Here is a 22,376-nt window from a genome sequence, read left to right as displayed (position 1 = left end):
AAACATCAAGACTATATTAAAAATCGCTATGGGAATGGAAACTCTCTTACCTAAAAAGATACTCCTACCTTAATGTCCTCTGATTTTTTAATAAATTTTGTAGCCCTAGAAGACCTTCTTTCCTTTCTGACCAGTTGGAGCTTGCACAGCGATTGAGGACTTCAGCCACATCTTCCGTCTGCCGCATATATGTAGGTATGGTGCCGTTCCGAGAGCTGTACGATCTTTCTGAGCAGGCGCTAGAAGCATCGCTGTTGGCATCATCATCAGAATACATTCCATATGATTCGTATCTCCTTCGTACCGGCTTTTTCTGTCAAGCAGAGAATATCACATGAGGAACAAGCACAAAATGCAGTGCTTTTTTCCATGGCCCATTCAGACTGTGACAGACATTCATCCTCCCTGGCTCCACCATCATCTCCAGGCACAGCTAGAATGGACATCAAGTTCACAAACTTCCTCTCACTTCCCTCACTACACTTATAAGGTAATACATAGGTTATCTGAAAGGGAATATCCTCTAACCATGATTAGAACTGCTTTAGTAGACACTGAAACTGCCAACAAATGTTCCCAATCCTATTGCGCACAGACGTCGGGACAAGGGTAGTAGTTTAATGTTCACTGTTTTTAACTTTTGTACACCACCCAGAGAGCTTCAGTTATGGGGCGGTATATAAATTTAATAAATAAATAAATAGTGTCTGAACAAACCCTATAGTTTTGCAGCCTAAAATAACTACAACTTTAACCTTGAGACTCTAAATCACAGCTATCTCTATATCATTGATCCTAAAAGTACTGGTAGTTGTTATAAAATAATTATAAAATAATCTTTCCTTTGGCAAGGGCTCTAGCAAGACTTGCACTGATGAACAACTCCAAATATATATGTGTGCGTGTGTATATATAGCAGCATCATACAAATAGTTGGAACCTTTCCTAATTGTGAAGGCACGCAGTAACATAAAAGGACAATGACATTTCAAACCATGCACACTTCATTTAGAATCTTCCAGCACTTTATATTTATGAACACTTGCCATATGTACATTAACAGGGAAACAAGAGTAGTTATACCTTAGTCCGTATGTCTCCTAAGAGCTGAGAGCAATGAATTATAAAGAAAAACAAAAAGTTATGAATACTGGTGACAACTGTTGTTTAGAAGTATTATTAGCAGATGTCATTACACTATTTCCACTTACCCATAAAACGGATTTCTTTGTGCATGTAAAACAGTACATCAGGTAGGTCTTAGGTGCCACCTAATGGTCAAGGCAAAATCACTGCTCCAATTAAAGCTTTTAACTGTCCTTCCCGTCTTTGTACCTCAGTTTCTGATGACAAGCTCAGGAAGTACTAGGATCAGTGAGAACAGCGAAAATACAAACAAGAAAAACAGGACAACTCGCACTCTCTGCAGACAAGGCTCGGAAAGAAACGAAGTGTGTCAAAAATAGGAAAACTAAGCCCTACCAGCAATGGAACCAATTACCTCGGGGGGTCGTGGGCTCTCCCACACTAGAGGCATTCAAGATGCAGCTGGACAGCCATCTGTCATGTATGCTTTAAGGTGGATTCCTGCATTTAGCAGGGGTTGGACTCATTGGCCTTATAGGCCTTTATAGGCTCCTTCCAACTCTACTATTCTATGAAAGCAGATTCTATGAAAGCAGGAATTTAAGACTAGGGTGTGGCCTTGATGTACTGTTTTACATGCACAAAGAAACCCCTTTTTGGAGACCAACAGTCTTTTCTCTTGTGCATGTATACAGTACATCAGGTGGGACAGACCAAAGCTTGACCCAAGTAGAGCGGGATTCAAAAGAGTAGTAGCTGCTTAATGTCTGGGAAGAACGTATTGCAAGAAATGCCTTCCAAAGGCTGCCTCAGCAGAGGCATAGAGGCCAACCTTATAATGTTTAACAAAAGTACTAGGATTTGCCCAGGTAGCTGCCCTACAAATGGCATGCAGTGGAGCATTAAGGGGGAAAGCTGCTGAGCTCACGGCTGCTCTATAGAATGGGCAAAAACCTTGCTAGGTGGAGACAACTTAAGGCAGGAATAGGCTAGGCAAATACACGCCTTTAGCCATCTACTCAGAATGGCATTAGAAACCTTCTGTCTCAAAGAGGCAGGATGGAATGACACAAAATGGTTGGTTCTGCCTACATAAACCTTCAGGACTTTCCTGATATCAAGGGAATGGCATGTCTTTTCTGAGGCAGTGCAAAGTAGGACGACAAAAAGTGGGAAGAATTAGCTATTGTTGACAATGAAAGGAAGAAAGGACTTTAGCATGGAAAGAGGCGTTAATACGGAGCACCACTCTTATCTTTATGGAAGACACATAGGTGTTTATCTACAGGGAAGGCATTAAATTTGGAGGCCCTTCTGGCTGATGTTATGGCCCCCAAGAATAAAACCTTGAAACAGAGCAGTCCGAGAGATACTGATTTCAGGGGCTTGAATGATGGCTTCTGAAATTCTGCAGGTACTTTATGGAGATCTCAGGAAAGGAAATGTTGGACTGGAGATGACTTTGAAAAAGTTCCACACAAACTGATTGAGAAAAGGATGAGAACCCATGGATATATCTTGGTTTTTCGACAGAAGAGTAGATAGTGTGGAAGCCTGACACTTGAGTATATTTGGTTTGAGTCCCATAGCCGAGCTGTCTTGCAGAAATGCGGAAAGGTCAGAAATGCTGGCTTTCTGACCTGAGATTCTTTTCTTAGCACACCAACTGGGGAAACTCTTCTATGTATTGTGGTACATTCTATAGGTAGACCATCTCCTAGAGACGAACATAGTCTCGATTACCATGGGGGAGAGAACTGCTTTGGCGAAATATTTCTGTTCAATTTCCAGATATGTAAATGAAACCATGCAGGGTCTGGCTGAAGAAGGGAGAGGTCAAGGGGGAGCCACAGCTAAATTGATTAGGTTGGGAAACCAGGGTCTCTGCGGTCCAAAAAAAAAAGTCATTGGAATGAGTCTCGCCTTTTCTTCATTCACCTTCTATGGAACCCTAGAGAGAATAGGGAGCGGTGGACAAACATACAGAAGCCCATTTGACCATGGAGAAGACAGGGTATCCGTCATCTCTACTGCTGGAGATGCATTACAGGTGAAGAACCAGCTGACCTGGTAACTGGCTTCTGATGCTAACAGGTCCACCTGGACCATCCTGAAACAGGAGACTACTGAAGACTTCTGAGTGAAGTCTTAGCTGTTCCCTGCTTAGCCAGCTGGCCTGAGTATTCTCTCTCCCACTGAGTCATCCTCCCCTTGCACAGAGCTCCCAATGAAGATAGTGTCTGATGTAATCACTGTTTTTGAGGGTCCTGGAAGGGAACCCTTTTCTGTAGAGGAGCCACCAGTGAAAAGAACAGATGAATGTGGAAGTGACAGCTTGATGCTGTCATTTTGGAAAAGATTCTCGCCCCTTGCCCATTGCAAGGGGTGAGAATCAAGTATCGCCCAGGGACTTACCTGGAATGTTGACACCATGAGGCCAAAAACCTTTGCTAGAAGTATGCCAGGCGAGGATTATGAGAAGACTTGAGAGCAGAAACAGAATTTTGTTTTGCTTTACCCATAGCAAGCGGCAGAGCCAAAAGACAAGGGGGAAAAGCCTGGCCAAAATGGAGAGTAGAGGAGACGAAAGTGAAGGCAGATGTTTTTCTGGCCTAAAAGCAGCTAACTGGGATTTGAACCTGGGTCTTCCCAGTCGAAGTTCAATGCTCTAACCACTACACCACGCTGGTTCTCAATGAGGACTGAGAAGCTGCAGTAACACTAGAGTGACCAGTGGGAGCTGAGAAGACACGGACAAGCAGGAAGAGGCCCTTTTTTTTCTCCCCTGCCCCCCTGAAAAAAGTATTGGGAAGGCGTAGAGGAGAACAGACAATGATACATGAACATGCATAAGTTAGGGAGAAAATAGAAAAAACAAGCTTGAGTCAGAAGAACGCAGAGAGTCGGATACAAGACCACTTCAGTGAGGCAAAATTGTAACACTGAGGTACAAAGGCGGGAAGGACAGTGAAAAGCTTTAATTGGAGCAGCGATTTTGCCTCAACCACTAGGTGGCACCTAAGACCCACCCGATGTACTGTTTTACATGCACAGGAGAAACCTCTTTCAACCAACCCCAGAAAGAAAAATGGACAAAACCTAGTTTTAGCTAGGTATGCAACTGTGAGTATTCAAGACAAATTCAAATATTGAAAAGTGTACAAATAAAAGACTTTAATAGGTTTCTTTGCAATTTACGATTTCACCACTGAATTCCTCTATACATTTTAGTTAGGCCATTTTTATTTTGAAGTTATGACATGGCATAAGATTCTGCTTTTTTATTATCTAACCAAAGACAAATACTGAATTCTTGGAATGCTATATTCTCCCATATTTCCCCACTGAAAAATTCAGGAACACTCTTTCCAGGGGCAGATCTGGTAGTCTAGAAGATATTACGTATGTATAAATGCAATGCAGCCCAGTTCACTTGTTTGTTATCTTACCATGGGGAGAAAGTAACAAGGGGTATGCAAGAACACATTAGGATTGAGAATACTTCCAAGAACATAATGACTACAAAAGACACAGGTTAATTCTAGACTAGAAGTATAGTGAGTTGCAGACTATCCAACTCATTTGTGCACTAAAATTTATACCCAGGCAGGCAGATCATGGTCCAGACACACATACATTTTTCATTGGGGGAGGGGGGGTAGAGGCTGTGTTTAATCTATGTCAAAGTTGTTACAAAATTATTTTACTATAGTTCTGGTTTGCAGGTCCCCATTCCACTTCTCAGTGTACACTGGGAAGTTCTGTGATTTTCTGGAAGCTGAGAGCTGAGCTCAGAGTAAAGGATTCAGATTACTATTGTGAGAATATACTGTAAGCCAGGGAGGAAAAAACCCAAAAACAAATATGCATAGTACGACTTATTAAGTGAAGTTGCTGTATCTCCCTGACATGCAATTAAAATATTAAAAGGACACTACTCAAAATATTGGACACTCATTACTATGCAGGGGTTTCCTCACTGTTAGCTACCAGTCACCTGCTTTGCGTTTTAAAGTAGATCATGCGATCTGGCCCAACTACATAGTTCTCTGGATCAGAAAACAGGCATATATTCATTCACTTATTCCACTGCGAAATCATATTTTAATATAGCACAGTAAGTGTACAAGGCACCGTATCAAATGTAATAGGTAAAATACAGAACAGCTACCGCCTCCAAGGAGCTCACACTCTTGAACAGTCAATTGGGGGTGGGTGAGGCAAGGATACAGAGGGGAAAGAAAACAGCAAGTGATAAATGTGGGCAAATGCGATTACATGTACAGTTATAGTTGAAAATGGAGATTAAGTTGTTAAACCAGAGGTGTTGTGGAAAAGGTGGGTTTTAAGAAGGGATTTGAAGGAAAGGTGACACATAACAGCATGTATGTACTGAGGAAGGGAGCTTCACCTAATTTAGTAGACTCAATAACCAAAATGGTCAATAGGATAATACACAATGTAAGTTATACTACAAAGCTTTTATTATGGTATCCCCTCAAGGGGTAGGTGGTTTAGAGATGCTCACCAAAGCATCTGCTACTGCTTCTTCCACATCTGAGCCTGTGTTCAAGACTCGCATGGCGCTAACGGATGAAGACAATCGACTTGACTGACTTATTCCAAAACCTGTGCCTGTCATAATAAAGAAAGAGAAAAAAATTAATCAGAATATTCCTGGTAAAGTAAAAATGATATTAACCAAAACGGAAATACAATATTTTGAGAGTTTTATGCTTTCCAATATTTGCAAGAGGTCAAACCCCTACGAAGTATAGATTCCATTCCATGTATTCTAGATCTACCTGACTGATGCCACACTACCCAAAGGGACACCTGATTTATTAAGCCAAGGGAAATGAAATGTAAAATAGGTATCTTGCCAGCAACATCAGATTCTTGCCATAGAAAGCTGGTACTCTTTCACTGGCCATGACCCAGATGACTCGGGTCAGATTCTGGCTACTATTTAGACAATTTTACATGCACCCACAAAAACTGCTTATGCAGCTACAGTTCACATCCAAGTTTGCCAAAGTAGTGACAAGCAACAATTCAACTTTAAAAGGGGGCTTGTCTCTTCAGTTATCAAACTGCAGCAGGAGAACCTTCAAGAAAGCTCGGGCAAGTAAATAATAATAATAGTAATAGTAATAATCATCATCATCATCATCATCATCATCTAAAACTGCTCTTTCTTCAAAGGTATCAAGGGCAGTGTAGAAAGCAAGACCTGAAAATGGCCATACAAAACAAAAATACAATGAAAATAAAACAGAATACAGTCAATTTTCTTTTTAAAGGCAGTAAAATATATGAACGACAAACCAGCCAGCTAAAATGCCTGTTTTTTTTTTAAAAAAACAAAACAAAACCAAAAACCTGGCACTGAAAAGATAAAGAAATAGGCAACTAGTACAGCTCCCTCATGATTGGTGTAATGTGATCCCATCTGGCTGCATGTGCTAGTCCTCAATGTCAGCCCCACAGATAACACATTAAAGTAATCCAATCAGGATTACTATACAGTTCTCAGAAGCATATTCATATAATTTTGCTGGACTTTGGCCTTAATAACTTAATAAAATTAAAGTAAAATAAAGCAACTGTTTAATTGTAACTCTTCACATAATAGTATAAAAATGCAAGAGCTGAAACAATAGCAAATTATTTTTTCCTATTGAAATGTGTGAAGCACACTATTTTTTTAAAAAAACAATGAAGCAAATTAAGGAACACTGCAGTCAATTTAGCCTATAGCACTACATGTAACAAAGCTACGTGCATTAATAAAGCTTTAGCAAGAGGAGATAACCAACAAAAGAAAAACCAGCAAAATTCATCTGAAATTAGAGAAAGCAAATTGCTTGGGGGGAGTTAAAAAAAGGAATAATTATTTCATACACTTTATTCTGAACATTCAAAATAATAAACAGAAATTAATGCAGAAAACGATAAAAAATACATTGCATGGATAACAAAATAAGGTAAAAATAATTCAGGATGATGGCACAGATGATATCAAAGTGTACTCATCCTTCACCTGTAGCCCCATAAACATCTGGAGAGTAGAGGGCACCAGTGGATCGGGAGTGATGCCTGGAAGCTGCAATAACAGGATCATATGAACCCTATCTATTACTATAACAGTAAAGTATAGGACAACTGCACAGAGAGCAATGGAATAAGTTCTGGGCAAAGCCAGGTAGTATTGCCTAATGAGATGGATTTATATTCAAGAACAACTAAAGGCTAAGTAATATCAACAATGGGCGTGGAATAACTCTTTCCCAATAGCTATCCACTTGTGTACAGCTTTTGCTACCATGGATTGTGTTATTGCTAACAATCAATATCGAGGTTTATGGTAGCAAGCAAAAACGTTGCACAGGGCCGCAATTGGCTGGCCACAGGTTGGTATGTGGTACACACAGTTTTCAAGGTGTTACAAGATGCCCAATTATTATACAAAGTGGATGGTCAGGAAAATGTAAGTGTAAGAGTGTGTGTGTGTGTGTGTGTGTGTGTGTACACACAGAGGGGGGATGGAGGAATAGTTTGACCCACATGAAAAAGAATTATATTTTTCTAATTGAAAAGAGTAAGACAATAGAATGGAAGCCATCTATCAAAATATGAGGCGTACAAAATAGGGCCTGGACTAATAAAAAATAAACAAAGCAAGTGTATATTTTCAGAGGGGAGAAAATTGTTTAAAGTGGTCAACTTCGAAATTTCATTTGGCTCACAATGTGATGGTTGATTCTCCTAATAACTTAATTACTTTCAGGAATATTTTAATAACATTTCTCCTTATTGCAAGTGTTTCTAAAAGTGGTATTTTCTCTTCTTCATTGCAGACACTATAAAAGCTAATGGCCCATGACATATGAGCACCTAAATTAGATGCTTCATTGACAGACAGAAATCTTGAATGCTCCGATTCAGCTTGTGTATGTTGAAATTAAAATGTGTTAATTCAAATTAACACACATTAACACAACTTCATTCAACATGTAAATCATGTACAGCATGCAAAAATTTAAATCACATTTTAGATATAATTTAGTAAAAGGAGTGTAGCAGAAGCATAGGGGAACATTGTTTGTTAAAATAAAAATGGTTGGAATTAAGATTTATAGATATAAATAAGTGTACTTTACATTGTATTTCTTAGCATCAGCTCCGAAGGCCATACATATTTTGCCCATTTGGGGGGGAAAAAACCTTAAAAGTTGTATTATCAAATAGCAACTGACCTTTGGATTCTAACCAAAGCAAACTTATACAGAGGAGAGATTTCCAGGGCTTGGAGTCAAGCAGTGGCATTGCAGTGATAGATTTTACATAAATAGGAAAACCATTGTCAATATTGGACAAAAGGATGAATTTTAGGTACTGGTAAGAAAACAGTGTCAATACAGTATTCAAGGTTAACATTTTCATGGTCATATATCACGTGTTAAATAAACAAGTTAGAATACTATGCCCATGAAAAAAGTCTCTCAAAGAATTTGAAATATGTTTTAAAAAGTCTGTCTTACAAATAGATACTTCAGAAGTTTCCAGTGCCTATACAATCTCCGCCCAGGCAATTAGATAAACTTTAAAACTATTACCTACTATTCTATGCCCCTTATATGCATTTTTCCAGTTATTTCCAAAAGCTAGTTTGCCGCAATAATGTGCTGGAAAGTGACCGTATATAATTGGCAGTTTTGTATGTAATTTGTTTCTTGACTGGACTGTAAATCCAAATGTTTAGCAGGTTAACAAAACCTGCAGTCCTTTGAAACTGCATTGCCACTGCTATGCTATAGAATCACCTTCATGCTAAATAAATATCCATATGATCAATAGAGAAAAATCAAAACAAATCTACTGTGGTAAGAAAAAAAAAACAGCTGATAAACATATGCAACATAGAAAGGAAACTCTGGAATCTGGACACATCAATTTTACAAACACTAGCCTAGGGTACAATCCAGAGGTGAGTGCCTATAATCAGAGTTACTGTACAGTGTTTCCCCATCACACATTGGTCCCTAAGAACTCCCAAAGTGTTCTTTGAACACCAATCTTCAAACACTGTTTAGGGTTTGGTGCAAGAGCTGCTGGGGGTAAAAGGATTTGTATATAAAGATGTTTCCTGTTTAGTAGTAGTTAAGAGTTGTCATTTGTTGGAGAGATGCTGACTGACATGTGTAAAATAACGTTGGGATTGTTGCGCATACGCCTCTGAATTGTGCCATCACTCAAGAATTAAATAGGATATTCTTCATCTCCTCACATGGATAAAGTCTCCAGCCAAAGTAAACAGGCTCTGTGCCTCGTACCCAGGGAAACATTTACTTGTTAAATGCCATATCTTTATTTAGCTTATATTAGCAGATAATCAAGGGCAAACAGCCATGCAGAACAAGCTCTCCATGTACTTACCAAGGGGTGCAAATGAGCGGACAGGGCTTGTATCCCTGCTACTTTCACGGCTGGCTTCCCTACTGCACCCCTGACTCACACTAGGTCGAGGAATACGACTACCTCGTGCTAGTATGATTCAGGGTACAGACCAACAGCAGCACAGAAAGGGAGAAGACACAGAAAGAGTTGACATTTTAATGCAATCCCTTTTTTGTTTTTTACATTTCACAACAAGAACGTGCATTTCTGAAGCACTGATGCCACCTACACTTCACATAGTATAAAAATATGTGAATTCTTCCTTATATTGAACTACAAACAACATAGACACTCCAACAGAAGCATTTCTTTATAATATAATCAATTATAAATTTGGAAAATAGTCAGGGGTGTATGACCATTAAAAAGACATCTAACATCACGGGAAATAAGGGGCATTAACATGTGCTGTATACCTGTTCACACTTATAAACACACACAAAAAAAAGTTCTAGCCTTAACAGAATACAAACTATTAATGAGAACTAAGTTATGGACAAAGAAATGTACAAATTTATAGATAAGGCAGCAAACCAAGTATTGTGTTTTCATAACTTTCTAGTATTTCTAAGGGCTGCTTTAAAGCCTGCTTTTCAGGTTGTTTTTCATGCACACTTAGAACTGTGAAATGGGTATACACTGTGTACAATAAACTCACATTTTAAAACATGTTTATCACACATGTATAGCAAGCTGCACAGACTGGACATGGCTTCTTGCCATCTATGTGCTGTGGCAAGCCTGAGTTTCATCATCACACAATGTCTTAATAGCCTTAAGTTGACAGATCACGACTACATATTTAACATGCCTGCTTTGTTTACCAAGTATGCTTCCTCATCTAAAGAAGAAAGTTAGTAAAGTAGAGGCTTACTATTCTCTACCTGACGAACTATTAATCTCAGCATCTGGCATGGCAGAACCCAATTATAACATACAATTAACAAATCTGGACTCGGTTACCATATGAAAGACCTGGCAAAGTGTAAAAGTAACAGGCTAGGATTGGTTAGTGAGCCTTACCAACGGACAGTCTTGAAGGACTGGCTTCCCTGCTGCACCCTTGGCTTCGAGGGATCTTGCTCCGTTTTTGCGCTGTTGCAGGACTGACGAGCACTCTCTGAACCCCTGTGCTCATAGTTGAGAGTGCAGTTGTAGTCAAAACTCTTCCAGGGGAACCAGAACGGCTGCCAGCTGGAGGCAAACAAAAATTAACTATACATTACAACTAATGCGACTATTAAAAAGAAAAAAAAAGAAGTTAAATGAAACAGAAGGAAATGATCTGAGAAATTGTTTGGAAGAATCTGAAGATAGCGAGCAGCTTATAAGCTGGAAAAGGTTATATTGTGTTAACTCAAAGCTACATCAGCTCATGCCTAGAAACACTCTCAATATTTGTATCTAACTTAGCCACATATGAAATATTATTAACTCCTATTTTTTCATGATTAGACAACACTCATATAAAACTAGTGGGAATGTATCAAAGTAGTGTTACAAACTAGAAAAGATTTCTTGGTATGGATACTCCAGAAACATAGCTGGAAATGAAGTATTTTGCATAACATTCCCAACACTAATTAGGCTGAGGTGTAGCTAGCGGGTTTCTGATATTCCACTTCTGAAAGCAGTCCTCTGTGCTACTCAACAACCCACTCAAGAAATAAGTGAATAGCTTTCGATGCCCTGCAAAAAGACACAGTTCAGCAACAAGGCCTGTGTGCTAAAAGACATGCGCTCACCAAAAGCAGTTCTTTAGATTATACCCAAATGTTTAAGTACTAAATTTTGTTTGACAATAGGTTTTGGAAGTTACAACTGTACATTATAAACATTTCATATGCATCTACTGTAGGAAAATACAGAAACCGATTTTCAAATCTCAAATGTCAGATTACTGTATAAACTAATATTTTGCTTGAGCTCCTTTATTTCAACACTAAATAAAATTGCACTTGACTAGTGAAAATTAAAAGCAACTTGATTCTTAGGAAATTAAGATATTCTATCCCCCCACAAAATGGGAATGCATTTATAGCATAACTGAGCATTGCTGAAGAGTGACCCATAAATATCCTAGATAAATAATGCCCCCTTTTAAAAACACAACAGGCTTGTTACAGGCTTCTCATGCAAAATTTTAATAGAGAATTTATTTTTTGGGAGCAGTACCATATGACCTAACATGACCAAGCCACTCTCCCCCATAGGCAGCTCAAAATATCCACACCCGTTTAAGTAATTAATGTCATTACAAGGCATGATAGTAAGAAATGGCTGAAACTGGACCAGGATGGAGGATAATAGGGTCAGACAATGCTCCATGCAAATACTATGTGTGCCATTATGTGCCTTTGGGTTCAAAATGCTAATGGAATAAAACAGCAATTCCCAAACTGTGTGCCATGTCATACTAGTTTGCAGTGAGAAATTTAAAGAACGAAAGGCTCCTATTAGCCCCAAACACCCATTCGCTAAAGAGCCAGCTTTTCTGCAAGTTTCACAGCTCTGGCCTTGTCTCTTTCCTTGCCCTTTTCTGCTAGGGCCAGGTAATCTGCTATCTCACTGAACTGGATATGATTTACTCACTACAGAGTGAATCATACCTGCCCTCCCAAGAGGATTCTCGCTGCCTCTATGCATCGGTCACCACCCTGACGTTTCTCCTTCCAGTCAGGAGGCACACTCAACAATGCCATGCAGAGAAAGACAGGAGGCGGACTCCTCTGAAGCCAAAGCATCAATTCACCAAAGGCAATTCTTATTCATTTACATTCTGAAAGGAAATCTTTTTGGAGATAAGTATCTTTCCAATTTTAATTTCAGAAACTAAAATGTACTTGTGACAGTGGAAGTTTGGGAAATACTGTACTAGGATGCCCTCTTCTAGACAGGAGTCTATTCAGCAAAGAAGATGTATACCAAAACAAATAAGCATATACCCACTCTATACATTTTTAAACAGCAACAAAAATGACTTGGGTCTCTGCACAGCTTTCAGGCTACTTGGAGGCTGCAATCCAATATACGTTTTCCTGTAAGTACGTCCCATTCACCCAATATGACTTACTTCTGAGTACACAGGCAGAAAATTTAAATGTTATTTGCCCTTTTAAGAGCAAATGCGAACTATTTTAATAAAGCTGCAATACTGTGCACTGGCCGTATACTTCCATCTCTCTCTCTTTTTTTTAATGCTTATTTTAGATAGGGTGACCATATGAAAAGGAGGACAGGGCTCCTGCAGCTTTAACTCTTGCGATGGAGAGGGAATTTCACTAGGTGAAATGATACCTGCTGAAATTCCCTTTTCTATGCAACTGTTAAGATACAGCAGCCCTGTCCTTCTTTTCATATTGTCACCCTAGAGTGTTTAGATTAACTTTGAAGGTGATCTCCACAGCCTTAAGGGCCAGCATTTTGTGTTTTAAATTCACTTTTTAAAAATCAAATGAAAGCTGTGATTTTAAGAAAACTGAATTCTATGCTCCATGTCAAATTTTGTGGTACAAATCATGAAATTGCAGGTTGCTTCTAGTGTTATGCATATTGATATTGGAAAAAATGTGAAAAGCCTAAACAGACTGTCAGAACTGATGAAAACACTTTTTCCACTGAATGTTCAAGCAACAAAGTATGCATGTGATTGCCATTCATTACAATCTATGCTTTTTCTGTCTTTTTAATTTGAGACTTTTGTAGGAACTGAAACAGCTCCAAGAGTTAAAACAATGGTCTGCAAGTTTCTCTTTATGAAAGGATTGAAACAATTTACAAAACTTGCAGCATCACAAAATCTCTCCCTAATCTTTCTTTTCAAGGCTGCTCACCTGTTCATCTCAATTAATAAATCTATACTTTTGAATTCTTAACTTTTTTGAGGGGGGTGGGAATTAAATATCTCCTCAATATACTTGGACACGCAATATTCTACCATAAATATTGGGTATTTCTGCTGAATAGGATCCTGTTGTGATGGATGGTCAAACAACGATGCACACAGAAAATCTGAAAAGCCTTACCACCAGACTGTGGATTAGCAGACTGTGATCCTGAACAAGTGTAAAGGCAGGAATAGGGTAAGGGTTTAAAATCCATGAAGAGGGAGGGAGCAGAGCAGATTAACAATGGATGGCAAATGGAAATAAAAAAGCTTTAGTCAGTTCACATAAGAGGGGGGGAAATGCCACAAGAGGGTTAGCGCTCAAAGCAGTGCATTTTAGTAGCCTCCACCAGGCTCAGATGCTCATATACAAAGCAGACAGAACAGAAGCTGTACAATTACAGTTCTTCAGCTCTTGAACAAAGAACTGCATAGTAATGAATTTAACTGAAACAGTGAATCAAGACCTTTTGAAAGCTTCATTCAAAGTAAGTGCAAGATTTATTAGCTAAAGAAAAGGTAGCAATAAATTCTTTAATCTAGATAATACAATGAAGGTAAAGGGAAATGGTGGTAGTGGGGAAAAGAGGGAAAAGGATACATCAACTTTGTGCCTAGCATGCAAGTAAAGGTTGTAAAAAAACACCATAGATGTCTACCCAACTGCAAGTATTTCAAAGTAACATCTACATGCTCCTGGCCTTGCTTTATAGTTGGTTCAGTGTGTGTTTGGAAACATGTCCATAAATAAATTAACAGTCTATAAATAAATTTTAACTTGGTGTTTTAAATTTGTAATTTTGCATTGCTGCTGTTTTTATCTGGGTGAGCTTTTATATTGTTTTTTATATTATGGTTTTATACTGTTGTTTTATACTCTGAATGGTTTTAATTTTTGTGAACCGCCCAGAGAGCTCCGGCTATTGGGCGGTATAGAAATGTAATAAATAAATAAATAATGAATAATAAATGTCCAGAGAGAATACCCGCCACACTGCTTTAGCATGGCTTTTCATATACTCTTCATGAAAATAGTTGGTGAAAACAACATAAACACAGATCAAGGCCTTCATTACTGCTTATATCTTTGTCATATATTCTCTGTCAATGGCGACTATATGAAAAAGACATAACCACTAATTTAAATAAGTATTTCGACAATTAATCAATGGAAGGGAGCCACCATGATACTAACTCGATGGCCTTAAAGGCCCCTTCCAATTCTACTATTTTATGGTTCTATAAAGACCCATCCATAGTGAATGTAAATATCTGAACAGCAATCAAGAGGATGCAGTTGGGGCAGGTGGAGATTTGTGCATGCAATGTTTTTTAAAGCTTTTATTTCAGGAACGTTTTCCTGGTTAATTTGTGTACTGAGTAACACCTGGGCTGATGAATGTTCAGGATATATGGCCAGTTGACACAAAACACTGGCTAGGCCCTCTGGAGCTGTTGCCCCACACAAACTAAGGATGCACTTCAACTTCTTAAGGCTTAGCAGTAACTAAATCTGAAAGACAAGTTGGAAAAACTTGACTTTCAGATTTAGTTATTGAGGAGCCTTAAGAAGCTTCAAAAGAACACAGCTTGAAAACACCAGGATTCTCCGTCCACAGCTTGAAAGGCAATGGTTTTATGCCATTAGATAGGAATTTTTAAATCCTTTTCACTGCTGAAGTTCTAAACTGTCAGTTGCAGTAGGAAGAACATGCTTTTAATATCCTCGGAATCTAGTAATTCCAACTTGAGGGTGTCTAACTTACTCACAGATATATTATACTATTCCAGATAGACATTTTGTGTGCGCATTAAATTCATGTCCTTCATTTTAGAAGTAACTGGCCCAAATCTTAAAATATTTTATTTAGGGTAAATTGATGAACAATTAAAACATAAAAGTTTACATATGTGAACTGTATCAGTAGTAGGGTGACCATATGAAAAGGAGGACAGGGCTCTTGTATCTTTAACAGTAATGTAGGAAAGGAAATTTCAGCAGGTGTCAATTGAAGTGGGTGAAATTCCCTCTTCATCACAACAGTTAAAGCTACACTAGCTACAGTAGAGTGGCCAGATACAAAAGAGGACAGGGCTTCTGCAGCTTTAACTGTTGTGATGAAGAGGGAATTTCACCCTCTTCAATTGACACCTGCTGAAATTCCCTTTTCTGCATTACTGTTAAAGATACAGGAGCCCTGTCCTCCTTTTCATATGGTCACCCTAATCAGTAGCAAACTAATTTCTTCTTGCTAACACTTTCGTAGTTACTTCCCTCAAATTACTTCTCTCTTTTAGCTATTCATACAAATATTAAAATAGATATAGTGATTTCAAATTCCCAAGTTTTTTTTAACAATCTAAATACCAACATTATTTAAAGTTGTTTTAATGCTACAAAATTACTATCCAGTTTCCCCAAGAGCAATATGGTTAGGAAATCTAAATCTTACATGCATCTTCTATAGAAAGTGCCTATTTTATCACTTAACATTGAAATCTTATACATGCTTAAGTGGGAGTAAATCCCACTGAACTCAATGGGGCTTACTTCTAAGTAGACCCACACAGGATTGAGTTATAAACATTTTTAAAACATCACTCATCTAAGTCCATAGCAATGAGAGCAGTAAGTGTTCTGACATTTTAGATGCTCTTTCTGTGGCATAAGCTTTTGCAAACAGTCTACTTCTTTAGCTGCATGAAGAGCATTGAGATGGTGGTACAAAAAGAAAGAAAGAATGACACGGTATACCTTTCTTAACTGAGAAAGAAGCAGATGTAGAATGCTCATAGGTACTCATCATTAAATGCTAAAGATTGCATTTATTTGCTTTACGGAGTTTCCATTTCTCTAACCTTAATGTGTGTACTCGAAATTAATGAAGTATACTGATTACGTATACAATAATACACATACATATATCCATACACCTACCACCTTTTCAATCTACTTCACAAAGACTATCAAGCAGGCTGCTGTCTATGAAAGCTCATGCCACAATAAAACCAACTAGTCTCAGAACAGGAATACTACATAATTAATATTACATGTCATAGCATTGTGATTAAAGGCTTATTTTTGTCATGAAATACCTCAGATTGAGATCCATTTGATCATCGACATACACACAGGGGATTCTACACATTAAGCAGAGGTAAATCCAAGTTTGCCATGCAGTGTACAATTAAGAAGGAGCAACATCAAATTGCAGCTCCTTGATTAGGATCTATGTGTTTGCAAACATGTTTTGTCACAGTCACATTTTAAGTGTATACTTAAGACACAGAATAGATAGTGGATGAAGTAGCCTGATAGTCTTCATAATCCAGCAATTTCAGGGGGGCATGGGAGTACTGCTTTGCACAGAGACCGCTAGACTGAGGGCAACATTTAAAATCCATTGATACTGAAGTGATTCAGGGTTCTGAAGGTATCCATTTCCAGTGCTAAAACAAGGAGTACCAGTGCTAAAACAAGGAGCTCTGAAATCAACCAATCAATGGGGTGCTTGCCCTGATTATATTATCCCTGCTTGTGTGCAAGGAGCAATATTGCTGGGTTACTGCTACAGTATTATTGGCTGATTTCACACAATTCGATAACCCACACCTAAGGTTGAATATGGTTTGTTAACCAAGAAAAACCTACAGTTTATAAGCCAACAAAGCATGGGTTCTCTGTGAGGTTTATTCATGGTTAACAAACCATGGTTTGTTCACATGGCTGGGTTCACACGCACAACTCATGATTAAATGACAACCCATACTCAGCTTTGAGTATTGGTTGTTGTGTTGTGAATCCAGTCATTGTGTCCAATTGTTGTATTATTTTGAGAACACACAAAACACCACAATCTTAAAGACAGAGTGTAAAGATTAAATTTCAGAGTGATACAAAACATGATAGATACTACTAAGAGGAAAAGGTTCACAATGGGAAGTCCATACTATTCATATTTAAATAAAAACTGTATAGGGCATTAATCCTGCAAGCAATCTTCCAGACTGAAATAAATAAGCATTAAGGTACATTGCTAAAACTCGCCTATCATAAGAGTAAAGTACTTGTGATTTGCAGGTACAGAAAATCTTGAAATATTTTCATTAAAAATGACAACAGTTTAAATAATAATAAACTGTTCAGCCCTCCTGCCAAGATTTTTCCCACCAGTTTTTTTTTTGAAACTAAGAAAGCTTAGAAACGCAAATCAATTTCTCATTTTTGCATATGTTAAAAAAGGCCTTTTATATTAACCCGGTTCACACCATCATGGTAGCTTATTTAAGCTAGGTGGCATTTGTCTAATTACCAGCTGGGTGCAGCTTGTCATGTTGTCCGAACCTGGACGGGATGACTTGTTTGAGGGGGAAACAGCTCTCAAATAACCCAACAACAGGCCATGGATTATTTGAGGGTTGTTCAAATAATTACCCTTGGGTGGGTAATTAGGTAAATACCCAGCATCCACCATGCCTTAAACAAGCTTGTTTAAGCCATGTTGATGCTTTGACCTGGGCCATTATTTTCCATGGGAGTAAACACACTAAGATATTTCCTTTACATAATTTGCATAGTGGGGAAATATGCCCCTATGTCCCTAGAACCTACATCTATTAAAAGCTACAAAAACGTTCTCTCAGGAAGACTAGGGAAAACAAATGTGCTGTAGTGCACATATAGTACCCATTCTCTTTTGTGTAGGATAACGCAGTGGTGACAAGCCCCTTAGCTTTCTTCCCAGTGATCAGCCCCTGGCACCAAAGCCATAAAAGAATATAAGATATGCTAAGACAATCAAGGAAAATGAGATGCATCATCTTACTGGTTTGAGAACCATGTTATATCCATAAATATTTTTAATTTATAATATTTGACAATCAGGCTGAAAAATATAATAAACAGCCACATTAACTTTAAAGCTAATCAAACTCTAGGAGTATGTTAAAATGACGTTCCAAATGAAAATGACCAAATGACATAAAATGGGAAGCGCCTGTCTAAGCAAATTACTCTTTTATTAATGGAGTAAAATCAATTTGTTTCCCTTACCTTACATACATAAAGTTCCAATGCATTATTAATTTTGATATGTAACAATGAACTGTATATAGAGGAAAAAACTGGGGACTTTAGTTCTGGATGGAACTCAAATTACTGAATTGTAGGTTTAAATTGTAGTTAGCTAAAACGCCATAAGCCATTGAAATTGATTGTGATCCTCAAGATGATCAATGGCTTCATGAACATACTATACTGTCCATTCATTCTCTTATTTTCTGTAATAAACATCAATTACTCATGGGGTTCACAGTGCAGAGATCCACTTGTAAAAGCTCCACACTGTTTAATAACAAGAATAATTTCTTCTTGTTCTTCAATTTTTAAATAGCAACTTTTCAAGTTATATAATACCTTGCCCAAAATAACACCACACGAAGTATAAAAGACTCCAAAAGCATGCAGACTACTGACCCAAAACACTGAAACACTTAAAAAAATACCTTCATTTTTGTCTGGCGATGATGAACCTATGGCACAGAACAACAACTCAGTATGTAGTGTTTTTTTAAAAATATAATTTGACCATATCCTTTGGTCAATGATTGTACACTATGTGTATGGCTTAATGTTATTAACAGGAGGAAAAGTGACACATAGCAATACATACGCTGAGACTGAGACACAACTTTTGTTCGACTACGGCCTCTGGAATCTGTTTTTGAGTTTGCCATGCCAATAGAGGGTGTTGAAAGCTTGGTTCGCACACGTCCTATAAAGTAAAACGAAGAAGAAATCCACAGATATTAGAGAAGTAATTCAGAAAACATGAAGCATTAAAGCAAGTAGAATATACTGCAAACCAGGTATTTTTAATTCCCAATTGACAATTAAAATGCTAAAAAATTAAACTAGTGCGGATTGTTACCAAGCATATCAGGTAGGAAATTGTATTACAATTTTTCAACGGAGCACAGGTAATATCGCAGAAATACTTAAAAAGGAATTGCACGAAGTACAACTCTTTGCATGACTATCCAGTAACATATATCTTCATACTAAAGTGTAGCTTGTGTAGTGATCCTGGCAAGCTGTCAGCCCTCCAGTGAGCTGATTTTAGGTCTAGTGTATTAATTAATGCATAATTAAGATAACAAGGTTTTTCCTTTTTCTCTCTCCCTTCCTTTCTGGTTTAAGTACCATGGGTTGGATCCAAGATCCACATTCTGCAAAAGGAAGGGACCTTACATGAGAGGAAGGGCTCTGCTTGAAGAAGGTCCCTCCTGCCAATTTTTGTACCCCCCACCCTAACAGCTCACCCCACTCAGCAGGGTCTCCTGACTCTCTGTGTAGCAGTTTCAGGGTGTGGGAAAGCAGACTTCAGTCAGCAAAGTTGATCCAACATAAATCTAGATCCATCCCCATGTTTGTTTTTCATTCTCCCACTTACTTAAGACTACCAACTAAAGTTGGAGATCTGAAGTTAATGATAGTTTACTATCATAGTTTCAATATGGATATGTGTAACACTTCTTTTTGTTGTTCTTTGGTAAGATGATTTTTTTATTTCATAAGAAGAAACAGGAAAATGTTATATAAGCAAATCTACTGAAACAGAAGAACTGGATCCTATCCTCCATACTCAAGTTGGATGTGTATTTCTATATTTTAAAGAGGTAAAAATTAAAACCATTCTGAAACTATTCAAGAAGTTTTCATTGCAGTGAAGTATTTAACTGGATGAATCCGAGTTAGCAGAGTATTTTAAGGTAAAAGAGCCAGAATTCTGCATTTCAGTTCCTAAACACCATTATTCCAGTATAGTTCAGGACCTGCCATACACCCCATTAAAAAATACGGGGAGAGGACCTTTAAGTTTGTATGTGTTTCATTTAACTTGGGCAGACATGACCATTCTGGTGCATGAATTCTGTAGCTGCCATTTTCCAAGACATGAATGGAAATAGGCGATAACTCATGAATGAATGCATATAGGAAGTTCATTTTGGTGGCAAAATGGTAGGCTTTTTTTTTTAGCTAAGATGGGTAGAAGTACTATTAGTAGTGACTGTTACCACCTGTATGGCCTAGTAATTCTTACCATCTGCATGGCCCAAATAGAATGTCAGACTAGAAGCAGGAAGACCCAAGTTCAAATCCCTTTGAAGCTCGCCAGGTTCACATCAGCCAATCTTACACTAACCTACCTCAACAGGATTGCTGTGAGGATAAGAGAGGGAGGAGGAGGAGGTGTTCACCACCCTGATTCCTTAGAAGGAAGGGTGTAATAAAAATGAAGCAAATATTTTTTTATTTAATAACATTTAAGAGACTACATTTAAGCAATAGCATAGTACTGAATTAAAGACTTGTTAATGTTTATGTGTTTTTGAACATAAAAATAAAGTCCTGAGGAAAAGCAGATACACCAATGCAGTTTGATACACAGTCTCATTAGATATAGTTCTCAGACTCTTTGGGCTTCCTACAGAAGATAATGAAGTCCACAGAGAGTCTATGAGAGGGCAGCCCGTATTAAAAAAAATGTTATTCAGTCATTAGTGCTATTATCAGTGTAAGGTTATTATACCGAAATAGGTTTGGGTAAAGCTAACGTAATCACATCCATGCAATGACAGTATTTCCACCATCCGCTTAATGGGATGAGAAAAGAGCGTAAATGCACAGATTTTGACCTGCAAAAGGCAGGAATACAGAGTGCCACCATTTTGTTATGATGCTAAATAACCACAAAGGCAAGAACCAGCTTGTACTACAATAAAAAGAAATTGTTGTGAACTGATAAAAAATCAATTGTCCTGATTTTTATCTGAAGCTGTCAGTGTCCTCATTAGTGCTAGATATAGGGTTGGCACACTGGACAACTGAGTAATCAAATATTGTCAAATATTCCAACAATGCCACTGTATAGATCAGGTATAGTCAGCGTGGTCCCCTCCACAAGGTTTTGACTGCAACCAATATTTGAATGGCCAAATGCCTAAGTGTAGTTTGACAGCAATCCTAAAATGGCAAGAGGAATTTCTAACATCCAATAAATAGTAGCATCTGCTTCCCAAAAGCATGAGAATATCTGGCTAGCATGTTGAAATTTCCACTGAAAATATTTAACAAGGTAAACAAAACACGTTCAGGCATCTATAATAAAATTGGAATCAATACATTTTATTGCAAATGGGTACTTGAAAAAGAAGCAGCAGCAAACAGGGTTTTGCAAATAAATAAACATTGCAGCAACAAAAATATATTAGGTAAGCCAACAAATAAATTAACCCTGAAGGTCACATAATGGATTGTAACTCTGTATGAGGCTATTGCTTATGATAATGGAAATATTAAGATGGAAGTGTTTGTTTTTTAGCAGAAGATTCATTCTCTTACCATCTTCAGAAGTTGTTCCTAAATAGGGGGAAATATTAAACCGATGACATTCCAAGCAAAAAATATGTTTTGTATTAGGTAAATAATCACTGTTTGGTTTCCCAATTGTATACATAAAAGAAAAATTAACTGGTGAAGCGATGTAATTTTAGATCCTGGACTTAATGTTCTTACCGGTGTTTGTGTATATGTGTCTGTGTACACCTTCGGACAGCTATGTGCATTACTTTGTGAAGCACACAATTAAAGTTTCTCTCCTCCCCTAACGGCCACCATTTCATATTTTACAACTGTTTCTAAATTTCTGATATGTTGCAGCAAAAAACAAAAACAAAAAAAAATGATTTGTCAACTCTCATTTAAAAAACAAAATAAAACTCTGAGCAAGTGCAAGTTTCACATTTTTAAACTCACTTATATCATATAAGTAAACGGCTTGGGACCTCGATACTTGAGAGAGCGCCTCTCTTTATATATGCCTGCCTGAGACCTCAGATCTGTTGGAGGAGCCCTTCTCTGCATCCCACCAATGCAACATAT

General features: G+C 37.9%; 1 protein-coding gene across 14 annotated transcripts in view; it reads right to left on the bottom strand.

Annotated features, from left to right (window-relative positions):
- Positions 1-22,376, bottom strand: part of CLASP2 (cytoplasmic linker associated protein 2) — a 129,858-nt gene that overhangs the window by 26,945 nt on the left and 80,537 nt on the right. For 3 of the 14 annotated variants that reach the window (XM_063130115.1, XM_063130123.1, XM_063130203.1), the window contains 8 exons: positions 21,837-21,854; positions 19,105-19,206; positions 10,570-10,740; positions 9,526-9,633; positions 7,130-7,192; positions 5,615-5,721; positions 1,084-1,107; positions 69-313 (listed from right to left, as the gene is read on the bottom strand). In XM_063130115.1, coding sequence (XP_062986185.1) covers positions 69-313; positions 1,084-1,107; positions 5,615-5,721; positions 7,130-7,192; positions 9,526-9,633; positions 10,570-10,740; positions 19,105-19,206; positions 21,837-21,854 — 838 coding nt within the window. The remainder of the gene's footprint in view (positions 1-68; positions 314-1,083; positions 1,108-5,614; positions 5,722-7,129; positions 7,193-9,525; positions 9,634-10,569; positions 10,741-19,104; positions 19,207-21,836; positions 21,855-22,376) is intronic. The other 11 variants (XM_063130133.1, XM_063130160.1, XM_063130221.1 and 8 more) reach the window with 5 other exon arrangements.

This window comes from Elgaria multicarinata, chromosome 1 (genome assembly GCF_023053635.1).
Source record: "Elgaria multicarinata webbii isolate HBS135686 ecotype San Diego chromosome 1, rElgMul1.1.pri, whole genome shotgun sequence".
NCBI lineage: Eukaryota > Metazoa > Chordata > Lepidosauria > Squamata > Anguidae > Elgaria > Elgaria multicarinata.
This window is presented reverse-complemented; position numbering and strand designations above follow the sequence as displayed.